The 16,279-nt window shown below is 40.8% G+C and overlaps 1 protein-coding gene across 3 annotated transcripts in view; it reads right to left on the reverse strand.

Moving 5' to 3' along the window:
* Positions 1-16,279, reverse strand: part of LOC116941580 (CUB and sushi domain-containing protein 3-like) — a 442,102-nt gene that overhangs the window by 100,090 nt on the left and 325,733 nt on the right. For all 3 annotated transcript variants that reach the window (XM_032952771.2, XM_032952770.2, XM_032952772.2), the window contains one exon: positions 14,954-15,145. In XM_032952771.2, the coding sequence (XP_032808662.2) occupies positions 14,954-15,145 (192 nt within the window). The remainder of the gene's footprint in view (positions 1-14,953; positions 15,146-16,279) is intronic.

Here is a 16,279-nt window from a genome sequence, read left to right on the forward strand (position 1 = left end):
CTTATTGGGTAAAATAAAAAATCTCATTTTGGTTGGCACACGATATCAGTTGCTTGGTATGTGTCTTTTTATATAAGCTAAGCACACTGTCCTGAAGGTAATTCTGATCACCTACTTTTTTATGCAAATATTAAAAATATTAATTTCTCCTTAGCTTAACATAACTCCGATGAGGATCCTGCAGTGGTTCATGAATTTCTAATCTTCCTTAATCCCATTCCTATCTCTCTGTAAACCATTGGGAGTATTAAAAACACGTGTATATATAACACACTCATATAAAACACTCACGTGCTCACAAAATAAAAAGGGTTTAATCACTGCTGTGCTTTGAATAATTTAAATTGTTGCAGAATACCATAGTCACCGCTTTAGAGCCGGGCTCTGAATATATATAGTATATATACTTTGATTTGAAGCTTTCGTGACTGCAGGAATCCATACTCTTTGGTTCTTTCAGTTAGAAAATTAATAGATCACAACGTTTCGATCGCAACACAAGCAACCATCATCAGGTGAAACAAACACAACAGGAGAACTGCTGACCAAAGAGCTTTTCTACGTTTTCTAATTTTGGAAGGAAGAGCCCTGTTTTTATTTGAGAAGAAACAGTTTTACCCTTAAGGCTCAAGCTGTACAGATCGTATTGTGTCTCATAATTAACATTTAATATTTGTTTAAATAAACATTGGCTGTGTCATGCATCACCCCCCCCCCCCTTACCCCCCTCAGAGTGTTTGGATGCCTCCTCCCCCCTCAAACAAGGCCACAATACGGGTCACCCACCCATCCAATAATTATTAACCACACTCGACTCTGCTGAGCTTCCAAGATCTTAGAAAAATGGGCACAATTTCAGGTGATTTGATCAGCATGTTAATACATTTTAATGCATAAATAACAATGCTACATTCGGAATGGTGGAGTAAAATTACATCTCATGTGCTTATGCCTCGCATGAAGGGGAACTTTCGGTGAAAGTCCATGCTCTGTGAAACCTACGTATCTTATAAAAATGTGGTTAATTTAGTTTAGATAAAAGAGTTGGCTGATGGTTTTCATGCGTGATTATGTATTGTGAAAGGGGTTTTAGTAAGTCTTTGAGAACATGAGCTCAAAATGTTGATGTTATAATTGTCGTTTAGATCTGGTTGGTCTACCTTTATTTTGGCTTTCAGGTACGTCATGAAAAAAATACCAAGGATTATTTTCATAAAGACAGACAATGCCTGGAAAAAGGCAATTCACCTACGTTTATAGAAAAACTAAACAAAATAAAGTGATGTTTTTCGCTGAAAATAAACAGAAACAAATTCACTTTATTTTAATTTTAGACATTTCTAGAGCATGTTGTTATCTTGCCTCGGAACCACTGACATGTTCATCCAAGGTAATAAGCAATGATAAAACACGAGGGAGTAGCAGCCCTTCCCATACATATACAGTCAGTGGTTTGTGTTGACACATCAATAAGTGGGCTCTAGACCGGAGAATTGAGTTTCTCCATGATCTACAATCTTTGGAGATTAACATGACAAGTTTAAATGTAAAACTCTGCAGATAGGCAATCTACGTACATGAATTACAATTAAAGCTGAGGATAATCAAAGACAGCCAGCTGCTGTTGATTTCAACGTCTTAAATTAAACACCCTATCGGGATTTTTAAAGCAGAATCAATTATACATTGTGGGCTATAGGCTGTCACAAAAAAATGGCAAAAAAGCTCGTTTTATCATAATGCATAATTTCTAAATTACCAATTCAAGATGATGAAAAAACATATTTAGGGTCATTCATTCAAACCACCTAACTTTTAATCAGCCGGAGATACAGAAATTGGACAAAATGTATCCAAATACAATCTCTCTCTTGATCGGTGGTACTTTGTCATATAAAGCTTGCTCGCAAATTAAATGTAGAATTCGACAGCACTCTGTCAATGCATCGACAGATGCAGGCTTCCGCATCAAATGCATTGGTCATGGGGTTTGCGAGCAAGCTTTATATGACAACAAGTTTAACGATACTCCGACAAACTGGTCAGTGTGGCTGGGCTAATGGGTGGCGTCAGCTCGTTACCTGTATAAAAGACACCTGGGAGCCAGAAATCTTTCTGATTGAGAGGGTGTCAAATACTTATTTCCCTCATTAAAATGCAAATCAATTTCTAACATTTTTAACATGCGTTTTTCTGGATTTTGTTGTTGTTATTCTGTCTCTCACTGTTCAAATAAACCTACCATTAAAATTATAGACTGATCAATTCTTTGTCAGTGGGCAAACGTACAAAATCAGCAGGGGATCAAATACTTTTTTCCCTCACTGTATCTCTTGCCGACGCTGTTATTCATGGCCAGGAAACAAATGTTGGTTTGCTGGGCGTATGGCGCAGTGCTCGAGTCGCTAGACAATAGCAAAATATAACAGATATATAAATACTTGGGCCTGTGAAGGAGAGCACATGCTCAAGAGGGTGATTAACACATTGATGGAATGAAAGATCAGTTCATCAGTTAATGTGTGAAAATTGAGATGGATTGTGGCATCACAGGGGTTTTGATGTATGGTGACTGCATGTTGAGGCCTTTATCCAACAGCAAATAGACTATAGCTAATGATAACATGTAACTCATTTATTTTGTTCCGAATTATGGGTCTTGTTTTATATGTCATTTGTAAAATGTCTCATTAATTTTCTTAAACAATAAAAATAGAAAAACTACGATAAGCCATAATGCATTTTCAAATTATTTTGCATGGCTGGCTATAAATGCTGATAAAAGTCACCAATAAGAGCAGTAACAATATCAAACGGAACAATTATTGTAGTGAAGGTTGATGCATTTGTTTTCAATACGTCTAGATTTTCCCTGCTTCGTTTGCACATGAAATTCGGACAGACATCCTCAACCCCCAATGTCATGTTGTAGTAAAAAAAAGATAAATTATCAGTACTGCACATTCATCATCCGAGGTGTGTGCAATTTGTGGGAACTTTGTGAAGCCTCTATGAGCATCGCTCCTCTTCCTCTCTGCTCTCATGAAATTCAAATCAATAGCTGCAACACACCTGACAAGCCGAAATTGCACAATATGAAGCAAACTCTCAGGTGACTACCATTGTAGTTATTAACGTAATGCAGTGCATCGCTGTTTTTTACCCACTTTATCTTTGCCCCTTTGAAAATTCTTGGGAGGTATTAAAATTCTAGATTTAAAGCTTTCGTGACTGCTAGGATCCATACTCATTGGTTCTATTGGGTAAAGTCACGTAGGTAAAAAATAAAATAACAAAAATCACAACGTTTCGGCCACAACACAAGCGGCCTTCATCAGGTGAAGGGACGAGACTGTCTGGAGGACAGCGCTGGAGTGAAAATGCCACGCTCAGATCACGACCTTTAAGCTGTGTGAGAAGAAACAAAGCGCCTTGACAAAGGAATTAGCATATAATTTAGCATTGAAATGGCTCATTGAAATAGCTAAGTTAAAGTATACACATCCGCAGAGGCACCCCTTGACAAAGGAATTAGCATAGAATTTAGCATTGAAATAGCTGAGTGATTAGCTTGTAACTGGTCACAAAAATAGCTTCAGCCATGCTTTAAAGGTGACCTCTGTGCTCATAAACCGGGCTCCTTAGATGGTTGAGTGGTTAGCACTGCAGGCTTGATGACTAGTGCCAACATCTGAACTCATTATCATATTATTAATCAGAGGAAAAATCAGTTTAGATCTCACACATTTCCAAAACATGTGCGGTAGACGTAACATAATCCAACGTGACTGGCTCTGATAGAATATGTTTGTTGAAGAGAGTCTGTGATAGTCATCAGTATTCATATGCATTTTGGTACACGTACATTCTTCATTGATCAGTAGGAAATATGTCGTTCAAAATGGCAATTGAAAAATTATGAATATGAATTGACAAATGTATTTTTTATTTACCCCATACACATATTGGTAAATATATTGGTTAATACGTATATGAAAAGGATGTGTCTTGAGTTAGATGTGATGCGTATATGTGAATTTACTTAAAAGTGTTTTCAGAATAATATGGCATGATGTAAGTTTAAAATAGTGTCTGAGGAAATAATTACTGTAAATGCAACGCAGTTATTTTAATAAAGGGACCTTCTGTGCAGCATGACTGTTGATGAAGTGCTCTGAACGGATGGCACATTGTGGCTTGCATTCTGAACTCAACCCAACAATCTTCTGCCCGCAAAGGAAACACACTCAACTAAACAGTTACCCTTCTACCACAGTGAGAGATATCATTCCTTTGTAGTACCCCACATAATGTAGAACACAAGAAGGCATGGAGAAAGGCTGCCGGTAGAGGCGGTAGATGGTAAGGCGAGAGGTTTTTCCTCCAGAATTCCAGAATGTGATCCCAGACAGACACACTTCTCATTTAGGGCCGGCCCACTTACAGCCTCCTAATCAGCGCATCCCGACATACTTTTTGCTGAGTCATACTGCTGGGCTCAGATTGGGCATGGGGCGGCATTTTTTCTGCGCCTCTGATTTGCAAAGTTGGCTACGCAGGGTGCGAAAAAAGTTCAACATGCATACATACGAAAGTGTTCCCAATATGCACGTGTTTTAATTGAGGGCCAATATGAAGCACAATGGAGCCCACGGGGGCATATAAGAGCATGTGCACGACCATTGGTGGGATGCAAGCTGAGAAGAACCCTGGAGTGCAGACCTGCGTTGCTTTGTTCTCGTGAGGAGCCACGTTGCTGTGTGCAACAGAGCAAGAGAAGCCGGCTTACACGACCACAGCCAACACCATGTAATTAGTGGTGTCAAGGGAAAGCACTCCGTGCGTGCTTGAGATAGTGTGGACAATGAGTGCGCCCGAGTCACAGCCAGCAGAGGGGTGTGCTCAATTCAGAGGAAATCTCTACAAACCCGTGTTGTGTTATACCGTTCTGAACTGGGAGTACGTGAGAGGAAGCTTGTTAGATCGCCTCAAGATCGACACATCACTGTATGGGACAACATTAGATCTTCATGGCAAGCAAAACTTACACCCTCTATCATACAATGTGTCCAGCATTCAGCTATCTGTTATGTAGTCACTTTCCACGGTTGGCTACGTACGGCACGAAAGAAATTCCACATACAAACACGACGTAGGAAGCTAAGTAAACAGTGCAGAAGATGAAATTAGGCACACAGAAATACTTTAAAAGTTTTTGTAAGCGACGCCGAGAAGTGCACCCCACATTCTAAATCAACCGGCCATAGGGTGTAAGGCGCAGTTACTGGCGCTCGAGACACCGTACGGATTAGGGGGCTGGGGGGCAGCACATAAGACCGGGAGTCTTGATTGGCCAGGGATGAGTAAGGGGCCAGAGGATTGGCTAGGGAATTCGCAAGGAAAAAGGGGCAGGAAAGGAAGAAAGGTTATCGGAATGGGGTATAAGGTGTGTGGAGAGGATTGGAAAAAAGAGGGCACATGAACCGAGGTTAAGAGAGATTCTAGGCGGATCTGGAGGACAGAAGATATTCGGGCACATGATGTGAGCATGGGGTTTTTGCCAGAATTTTACAAGGAGAGATGTGCATGCATGGTGTTAAGTAACGTTGGACAATAAAGGACCTCTCAGGGAAAATACAAGTGGGACCTTCTTTACATCTGGTGGCAGCGGTGGGATACTTGTTGAAGAGGTGTCCAGAAGAAGGCGATGCTGGTGCGCCAACAATCAACGGCATCAGTTTTATTGCTATGGGTGCCTTGGCTACCATTATTTCCCGTACTCTGCACGATATTTTTCTGAAACAATACCGCCAATTGTCTCACATTCATGTTTGTTATGTGGTGGCAGATGAGGGCAGTATGGGCATAATTGGGCAGGTCATGGCTCCCGTGTGCAATGGAGAATTTACCGTCGAGGTTTTTAGTTGGTTAAGGCACACCCCCCCTCCAGTCCCCCGTTGGCTGGGCACTGATAATTTCTCGTGCCGTATGCCCATTAAAATGAATAGTGTCAGGGGTTGTGTAGAGACATCATCAGGGATTCAGCATTTTTTCAGTGAAAGAAGGCTCTGGGAAAAATAACACCGACTGTGCAAGCTCGAGTCGGTGAGTCCCATCACTTCTCCTCCAGCCGTCCAGGTGCTAATTCTACTGGGATGCTGCACCCACCTAATCACAGCTCAGGAAGTTTCATCCGTGTTAATTTTGCCAAATGTGGCAGCTCATTAGCAGCAGCAGATACAATAGTATGGGACAACCAAGGACTGTTCTTGCAGGTCCTAAATACCTCTGACTAAAGCTTTTGTGACTGCAGGGATTCAGCTTCTTGGTTCTTTCGGTAAAGTCACGTAGAAGGGTTCTTCTTATTATTTCCCTTCTACGTGACTTTACCGAAAGAACCAAGAAGATGAATCTCTGACACTGCTACCACCATACAGGGAGAGATGATATTAGCGCATGTCAATCACCTGATTGAGGCACCTATGGAGGATAATTTGAGATGGTAGGGGAAATTGACCATAGGCCAATGATGATTCTTGGATGGAAGGAATCTTCATGCAGAACATTTGTTGAATGACCAAGTCTTTCCGCTCTGTGAATTGCCATGAGAACATGCTGACATGTTTAACAGAAGTATGTATGACCCCGGGCACACTACTTTAATGGAGCATCACATCGACAAAGGAGATATGGCCCCCACTCGTCTAAATTTGCATAGGATGAGCACAGTGGTAAAGACCCTGGTTTACCAGGCAGTTCAGGAGATGTGTTCAAAGATTATTTCGCCATTCACCAGCTCAAGAGTTCGTAGAGCTGCACATTCTACGGCCATTCCAAAAAAAGCCCCAGAGGAAATACATTTTTACTTGTAGGAGTTGAATTCTGTACCCGCTGGCCGATGGTGTGAGTGCTCCTGGGACCAAATGACTCAATCCATCGCCCATGCTTTCATTCATGGCTATGTGCTAGACAGGGGTCCTCCAGAGCACTTGTTAACAAGGCAAGAGAGACATTCATCGTCCAAACTTTTTAGAGATGACTGTGATATTATGGGTACTAAAGAAGTGCGTACATCCCTGTACCACCCTCACACTGACAGGAAGGTGGAGCATCTCAATCAGAACATTGCAAATATGTTGCACCACGAAGTGGAAGACAAAAAAAAACTGACTGGGATCTCCAATTCATGATGGTTTTGTCGGCGTACAGGCTCACACCACACGGTGCCATGGGGTATTTGCCATTCTGCCTCAAGTATGGTCATAACCCCACACCACTCATTGAGATGCAGCCTTTGGAGGTCTCTACCCAGGCTGATGAATGGTCAGCATCGCTTAAACAAATCAGTGACCTACTTACGGAAGGCTCGGAAAGCAGCTCTACAATCCATCCAGAGGGCACAGGCAGCCAACGAATTGATATGGGCGAGGTCGGTAAACACGCTTCCCTTGGAGGTCAGTGACCTAGAATGGCTGCACTGCCAGCAGGTCACCATTAGCACATCAACCAAATTGCACAAGCCCTAGCAGTGATCCCGTCACATGCACCGCAAACACCAGGGGAATGGAGTCGTCTCTGTCTGTGTTTGTACCCACTGCAAGGGGCCCTGTAAGAGCCAATGCGGAGCCAAGGGACACCCAGTGGCAGCTTCCATGGCAGTTGCACCTAAGGACTGCCGTGCTGAAGGCAGCCAGGTGCCATTGTCCTGCGTGCTGAGGCCTATGACTGCACCTATTATCATGCCACTATCACTTTTGTTGTTGTGTTGTTGTCGATGTTCTGTTTTTCTTTTGGGCTTTGTTCATTATTGTTGGTATCAACCACCCTTGAGGTGCATCACTATTTCGTCCAGGTTAACTTCAATAGTATAGAGCTTATTAAACTGAGGATGGCTATTCTTCAGAAGGGCGAAAGGGCGTGGGGAAATTGGCAGCATGTAAGGCCTGGAGCCCTGCTCATTGGCCACTCCCACAGCCACTCAGGAACCGCGGGAATGAATAAGGGACCAGGGGAATGGCTAGAACATTTTCAAGGGAAAAGAGCGGGAAAAGTATAATGTAAGAAGGCGACCATTTGGGGTGGAGTAGGAGGTGGAGTGAGGATTAGTGAAAGAGGGCACTTGGGCAGAGGTTAGGAGAGATTTTAGGAGGTTTGGGAGGAGAGGAGAAGTAGGGTGCATTTACGTGAGTACGGGGCTCTTGCGAAGGTTGCAAAAGGAGAGACGTGTGGCAGAATGGAGTGGAAGAAGAGTCCATGTATGATGTTAAGAACTGTTGAATAATAAAGTACTTTTGAAGGAAAAGACAAGGAGGCATCCTTTACAGTTGTTAGTAGCCATTGGGGCCCACGCTCAGTAATTAAGGTGACCCATGAAAGCTATTGTGGGGGCAAAGCAAATTGGTTTAGCATAAAATTTAGCATTGAAAAGGCTGAATGATTAGCTTGTGACTGGTCACAGAAATAGCTATGTTAAAAGTTAAAGCATACACATCCGCAGAGGCACCCATTGTTAAAAGGAATTAGCATAGAATTTAGCATTGAAATAGCTAAATTAAGGCATTCGCTTGTAACTGCTACAGAAATAGTTACGTTGAAGTCAGAGCATACACATTCACCGAGGCACTTAGTACAAATCAAAACAGGAGAATTTAGCATTGAAATAACTAGGCGAATTTAGCATTGAAATAACTGGGTGATTTGCTAGTGACTGGTCACAGAAATGACTACAAATCTGAGCTATTCACAGTACTATATAGTGAACCAATAAAAACTAAAATATAAATTACCTTCATGTTATCAATAAACTCTATATTCTCCAATCAGCTAAGCTACCAACCATAAGTCGTTATATATCACAATGCTATATGGCGAAAAAATGGGTGGATTCTTACCCTCAAATTTTCGTACCACGGATAGCTACGGGCCCCGTTCAGACGGACGAGTTCGTCCATGGTCGGAACAGAGGAGGGGGAGAGAGACAGCTGCGAAGCCCTAGTATACTCCATGTTGTAAACCATACCATTAACCGTGGTGTGAGAGGTATTAAGAGGCAATGCTGGCAAAAGAGCTGCGGTCTGAAGGTCATCGTAAAATTACAATTAATTAAGAACAGAAATGATTTAACACATCTTTCCAGTGGTTACTGAGCCTGAATCCATCTTCTCGGTTGAAATTGTCTCTGTGCTTGTATATGTGAATGGCCTCATGAACGAATCTCTCATGGTAGCCAGTTGGTTTGCAAAGAACCTCCGTCTTGGAGAAGTCAATGTCATGTGAGCCCACTGAATTGTAACAGTGATCTGCCACGGCAGAGGAGTTCGTCTTACCGTGTTTCAAGTCTGCTTTATGTTCGCGGATGCGATCCGAGATATGTCTTTTGGTTTCTCCAATGTAGCTACTACCACAGAGGCACTTTAGTTTGTAAACGCCCGGGTACTGTATGTCTGGAAGAGCATCTTTTACAGATGGAACTAAATCACGGATTTTGTGTACTGTGTTGAATCGGACCTGGATCTTGTGTTTATTCAGGATTTTGGAGATCTTTTTAGTGACCCCTGCAATGTAGGGTAAGGTGATGGTTTTGAGTGGCTCCACAAGAGGATCCTTCTTCATGACTGGAGTGATGGCTTTGCGGATTGTGTAGTCGGAGTAGCCATTAGCCCTGAGAGCCTGGTGTACGTGTTTGAGTTCACTGGTAATGTGTTCCTGGTCGGAAATGCATTGGGCTCTATGGTATAGAGTCTTGATGAGGCAGTTCTTCTGGGATGGATGGTGGTGGGAATCCGGTTTCAAGTAAGCATCTGTATGGGTAGCTTTCCTGTAGACAGAGTGGCTCATTGAACCATCATGTCTCCTTTTAATTAAGACATCCAGAAAGGGTAGTTTGCCATCTATTGGTTTAGTCTACCCTGTCTAAACACTGGGGGACATCTGCCCATTTTTTACTTCATGTTTACATGTACCATGCACAGGCCAAGAGGAGTAAATTATGCCATGCTTGCAGGCGTCATAACTATGATTATATATGCCAACTGCTTCACAGTGGTTTTTAAAGATTCACCGACGTCATTCGCGAGACCAGGCCATTTGGTATTGGCGTCAGGGCCCAAATTGCCAAAATTCAAAAGTGTTCCTCAAGTTACTCAAGTGGGATTACACTTAGCAGTCATCACCTCCTACTGACAGACTTGCAGGTCAGGTGCTATATCACGATGTGCCCACAGGGGCAGCTGCCACTAATGGGGTACCCTGTCCAATGCGTTGAGATGTGATGCTAAGCAGAGTACTCTGGAACTTCCCGAGTACAGAGCGCTAGATCAAAACAAATCATCACGATTATGCATCATGCATACTGTACGTAACTGTCCAGTGATAATAACACATTCGTCGGTAAACGTTTTTACTAAAATAGATTCCAGCAGCTTAGCGGGCTACATTCAGCACAGATGGCAGGCTGATTTTAAAGGGAGGTTGCCATCCAAAATGAAATCCTGTTGATGGCTTAAATCGTACTTGAGACAATCTATGAAAGCATATCTCTGCTTCAGTGTGCTACAGTGTAGGTGGCTATATATAAGAAGTTGATGATTGATTTAAATGTTTTATAGTGTTCTTTTTTTGTTTATAGAATTTTACTTACTCAAAACTTTGGTATTACTGCAATCTGTGCAGTCTCCTGCCACCCCTCAAGTTGCAAAAGCAGAACTTTGCTGCCTCGCTATATAAATTGGATTATAGAGACTGACAGTTCAAAATACTTTTTAGGCTAAGCCTGTGGACTGCTCGCACGCAGATTTTGATAACGTGACAGAGGGATCAGGAGAGAGGACGCTTTTCCCCTCTGAAACCACATTATACAATGCACAATCTTTTTCCGACAGTTCTGTTTCTTCACCTGAGGACGGCTGCTTGTGTTGTGGCCGAAACGTCGTGAGATTTTAATTTTAATTATGTTTTATTTTTATTATTTTATTATTTCCCTTCTACGTGACTTTACCGAAAGAACCAAGAATAAAAATGCACAATCTATTTGTGGTTTACTCAAATCACCAAATGAGCTTGCACAACTGCCAATCATCAAATTGCTCCATCAACAATATACAAAACAGTAAATAAATTATTAAATGCTTTAATTGCCAATTTGCATCTTCATACATTGCCAATATGCTGCTACAGATCAATGTACTTCATCAAGGAACACATATATTTCAAAACCACTCTGCAATCACAAACACAGGAGGAATGAAAACATGCTAAATGTAATACAGTGCATGCCTACATTATCTCCATTTGTATGAACTATAAACTCCTACAGCTGTTTTATCATCTACAGTCCAGACTTCCCCTGTCATTTATTTAGTAATGTTCGTCTAATTATATCCCTATGGACCATTAGACACGATCTTGTTTTTTTGCATTAAACCAATGAAAATATAAGCATCTGGTGAAACATTTCACGTGTGTATATTTTACCCTGAAACTATTTCAACTTTTTTGCAGTCATTATAAACCTGCTGTGCCTAAATAATGAGATGCCAGTAGTAGCTGCCATTAATTATTAAGCAACTGTCTTAAAAATATTCTGCAGCACCAATTCTGTGTCAGATGATCTTCTTGTGTTCTGTTTTTTTCATTTCAGCATTTCACCAATACATGCACGGCACCCAAATGTGCTCGTTCCAGACAGTGCGTAACGCTATGCGATATTATTTGAACAAAATTACGAATGAGCACGATGTGACTCATTTATGTAATTGTAGAAATTGTAAATGTGTGATATGTCAAGCATAACCTATATTAGAATAATTAATTAGCAATGCAATGCTAGCAATATAATAAGCATTTTATATGCAAAAGACAGAACCTAAACAACCCAAAATTATATTTTCCGTTACATAGCTCAGCTTAAGCATGCATGTATGTATGCATGCGATATTTCCGTATTCAGATCCAAGTCCTCTTGCTCACACACACATATACATTCACATACTGTCACTGAATTTAGAATTCATAAACGAATTATTTTCTTACAACTATATTCCAACTGTCGTAAGGGCAACATTTAGTAGACAAAGAACTATTCAGAACTGCCATAATTATCAATCAAGTCCGTATTCCCGTGTCACACTGGCAGTCAGTGGCTCGTCACTTAGTATATGTAAAGCATGTAATGATGTCACGATGAACTAGTTATTCTGTTAGTTTAGTACACACTGTATACTATGTTACTGGTTGTCTTAAACAATATTGTGATTCTAAGATCATGTGTGTTACTACTCATGTGCAGCACTCTGTTGACTTGTGTTTTTTAATCCCGTTGGCGATTCGGGACTTGTTTTACACTTGTGCAAAGCGTGATATCAGGTAATACGCGACGACGGTGACGATGATTATGAATTAGCAGTGCACTGCCTCGTGGAAGATAATACTCCTCGAATGTATCGTAAGTAAGAGGGTATTAATTTTCAAACCCTGATGTCACAAAAACTGCTTTTGAAGTAACTTCCGCGGGCTCCTTCATCCTCATATGGGCCATATCTTGCATATGCCTTGCAAATATTGGGTATCACAAGCCAATAATACCCTTTGCTGCAGTGTTTGCTGACCAAGCTGAGACCGTCAACTCACTACACTTCAAAACCCACTTTAGTTATGGGTGGCTGTCCAGATTCAAAGCTAGGATCTCAGCAGTGCCAAGCTCATCATTATGCCAAGGTGTCAAAACCTGAGCAACACAGCGACCTGCAGTTTCCCGACCCCTTGACCAGCAGATACAAAATCTGCTGATTGTGTCTGACCCATCACATTGTACAATGCACAGGAGAGAGTGGAGCCTAATCATAGGAATATCAGCACCCATTCATCCACTGGAAGAACATGTGGATTAAGCCATCAGTGGCATTTATAATTTTCAAAATCGTGCTCTCCTTTTTTGAGCTAAAGCAAATCGTAAAATTGTGGACATCCTTCTGTCGGGCAAATTGCTTAGCATACGCAGAACGCAAAAGCAGATACCACATCGTGACCGGTTGCTTAACCACTTTGAAGAACAGTCACAATATTGCTTTATATAGTTTGCAAATCAAGCTAGGGCTCTAACGTGATTTTAAAGCCACCATCAAACACGTTTAATGGTTTATTTGCTTTGACCATGATGCAATCTGCTTGAAATGAAATAAATCCATGATACATGTGAGATAGTTTCACTTAAACAATATCTGCAGTAAACACACAATTGTATTCATAAATATTATCATGCAAGCACTTGATATTTGCTTAGAAATGGCCCACGCTTCATTAATTATGAAAAAGAAAACTCACTTAAGAATGACACGTAGGCTTTCGCGACCAATATTATTCACAATAAAAGTTTTTGGGTGAGATCGCGTTATTTATAAATGTGTCGCAACCCTCCACCACCCGACACGGCCAATCAGTAAAAAAAAGTGTCACATTGACAAAAGACAAATACATTTTGATTTAAAGCTTTCGTGACTGCAGTGATTCATATTCTTGGTGCTTTCGGTAAAGTCACGTTGAAGGGAAACAATAAATAATATATAATAAAATAATATTGTTTTATATATATTTTATTTTCTTATTGTTTCCCTTCAACGTGACTTTACCGAAAGAACCAAGAATATAAAAGACAAATAGTTCACTACTTTAGCCCACCGGTGTGTTGAAGAGTAAATCCACAACATTTTCAATTTTTGAGTACGACGTTTCGCTGGTAATTACATCCAGCATCATCGGGCAATTTGCCAAAAAAATTTATATGTTGTGGATTCACTCGTCAACAAACCTGTGGGCTAAAATAGTGAACTATTTGTCTTTGGCAACGTGACACATTTTATACTGATTGGCCGTGTCGAGCGGTGGAGTGTTGCGACACATTTATAAATAACGCGATCTCACCCAAAAACCTTTATTGTGACTTAAAAATGTTAGCTAGTTTGAAAGAGATGCATAATTTAATTAACGTGGCATGAATTACATAGATTGGACTTTCTTAGAACGCTATTGCATGAATGTGCAATGCATTAGTAACATGTGAAATGTACTGCACATCAATAGTTTTACAACAGAGAAATGATTGCTTCCCTTTGTAGCATATCCATTGGAGGTATACTACAGATATGCTTTGCCTTATAGCATATCTGTAGCAGATTGCAAGCGCTATCCTCCAGGTCACATTGCTCAGCATTGCTTCAGAAACCTTAATGTGAAGAATTTTAGGAACAAGGTTTTGGAGATTACCCCTTAGCTTCCAGCATCGTTCAAATATAAAATATCACTCTATATGATAGCGTGGTGCGCGAGCATTAGATCAAAAAACAAGTTCATGAAAGCATGTTAAATAAATAAGCATCCTCCCTCCTCATGCATTACAAAGTTGGTCCATCATAGCTCTGGCATGATATGAAAAATCAAGCTTAATATTAATACCATAATTTGCCTTTTACTAATGTTGCCATATTAATCGAGAAAAGCCTGGCCACGTTTTCAATCTTTTTCATGAGGTTCCTACATTGGCAAATTTGACCAATCCTTATTCAGATGTTTGCATGTTGGAGGAAACCAGAAATCCCAGAGAAAATCCATACGAAATCTTAACGGAACTTATTTAGAACTGCTTTTTTGCGTTTAGTTTGCTGTCCTTCCCTTGCACCTCCAATAACCATGGTTTACTATGTACGGTGGAAAATAAGCTAAACATACATAAAATGTCACCGGAAAACACTCATAAAACCGATACGGACATGTCTGCTAACATTCTTGTTTCACGGTCATCTCTTGGCGACCACACAGCCACAATAGACTGTAGCTATTCGCAATTTCAGAAAACCGAGTTAGACATTTATTTTTTTACTTTTAAGGCAGAATCAAACACATTAAATGAATGCATTTTTTTCTTAAAACACCGAGCCCTGTTTGAGTGTGCTTGGCTCACCAACGCAAGACGGCAGCTGATGATCCCAGGTCCGCCTGCTGCCCGTCATGCACGTCAAAGTGCTGCTGCCATGGAGATTGTAGCCCGGATTGCAGCCATACGCGACTGTGCCCCCAGCAAAGTGTCCCTGCTCCCGTATTTTGTAGCCAAACTCTGGGGAACCTGGTTCCTTGCAGTGGGTCAACTCAAAGCCTGCCACGAGAGAAAGATTTCAAAAAATGCCGCACATCGGAAACAGAAAATGCCGTTCGGAATGTGGCAGCCATTTATTTTGTTATGAGGCCTGTTATGTTATGAGCCTCATTTTATCTCTTTTTTATGAGAGGTGGTAAAACTCTTTTCTTTTTTATCACAAGATATAAAATAATACCCGACGGTGAATACCGCACTTTTAGTTTGAAGTTCAACATTTAAAATCAACACGAACACATGTAATTACAATGTCATTGAAGGTGACTCTGTGTATGATCGAGGGGTGGCCAAACTTCCTGGCCCAAAAAGCCACGTGCCAAAATATGGCCAAGAGCCACAAGATGCGTGCGACTTTACACATGCATTGTCTAGGACAGCCAGGTCGCTCATGTTGATTAGCTATGGCGTTTTGAATTGAGAAATCTGCGGGAGTGTCTCAGGAATACTCATGTCTGTAAGCGGAGAGTGTCATTAGGCCACTCCAGCTTCTGCAGATGTTTTTGCTGTTTCAAATACACGTATGCAGTATTGGAAAGTAAAACAATTGTCTGCATCTCTAGTCGAGCTATACACGAATTACCCTAGAGCTGCACGTGATTCGTGAGCCGTGGTTTGGCCACCCCTGGTGAATACTTAAACGACTGTAAAAAAAATTCATCAATAACACTGTGGCTTAAAAAATATATCTCATATATCATAGCACATATATAGAGAGGCCAGACAGAGTAAATAATGAAAGTTGGAGACTGAATTTGACAACCAAGGGGCTTGATGAAAATGACATTTTGATTTTTTTTTATAATGACCAGTTTTTCAAACGTTATAATGCTAGTTATTCATTGGTAGCTTTTGGGTACCAGACACATCCTTCTATAATCAAAGAGTATTATTTAATAAACTCATAATTAGTAAGGTAACACACCTTACTAATTGTCTGTGTTGAGTGGTGGCAGGTTAATGACGCGTTTATATTTAATTAATCTAACCCAAAAAAACCTTTGTTATATATAATATTGGTCGCGAAACCATACGTGATGAACTAAACTCATGTTAAAATTAAAATGTATTAACTATTACTGACACACAGAATTGTGGGAAGATTTGTTCTTGTGAGTACAAGGCACCAAACTAATT

Source organism: Petromyzon marinus, chromosome 12, assembly GCF_048934315.1.
Source record: "Petromyzon marinus isolate PM22_M1 ecotype Great Lakes invasive population chromosome 12, UKy_Petmar_22M1.pri1.0, whole genome shotgun sequence".
NCBI lineage: Eukaryota > Metazoa > Chordata > Hyperoartia > Petromyzontiformes > Petromyzontidae > Petromyzon > Petromyzon marinus.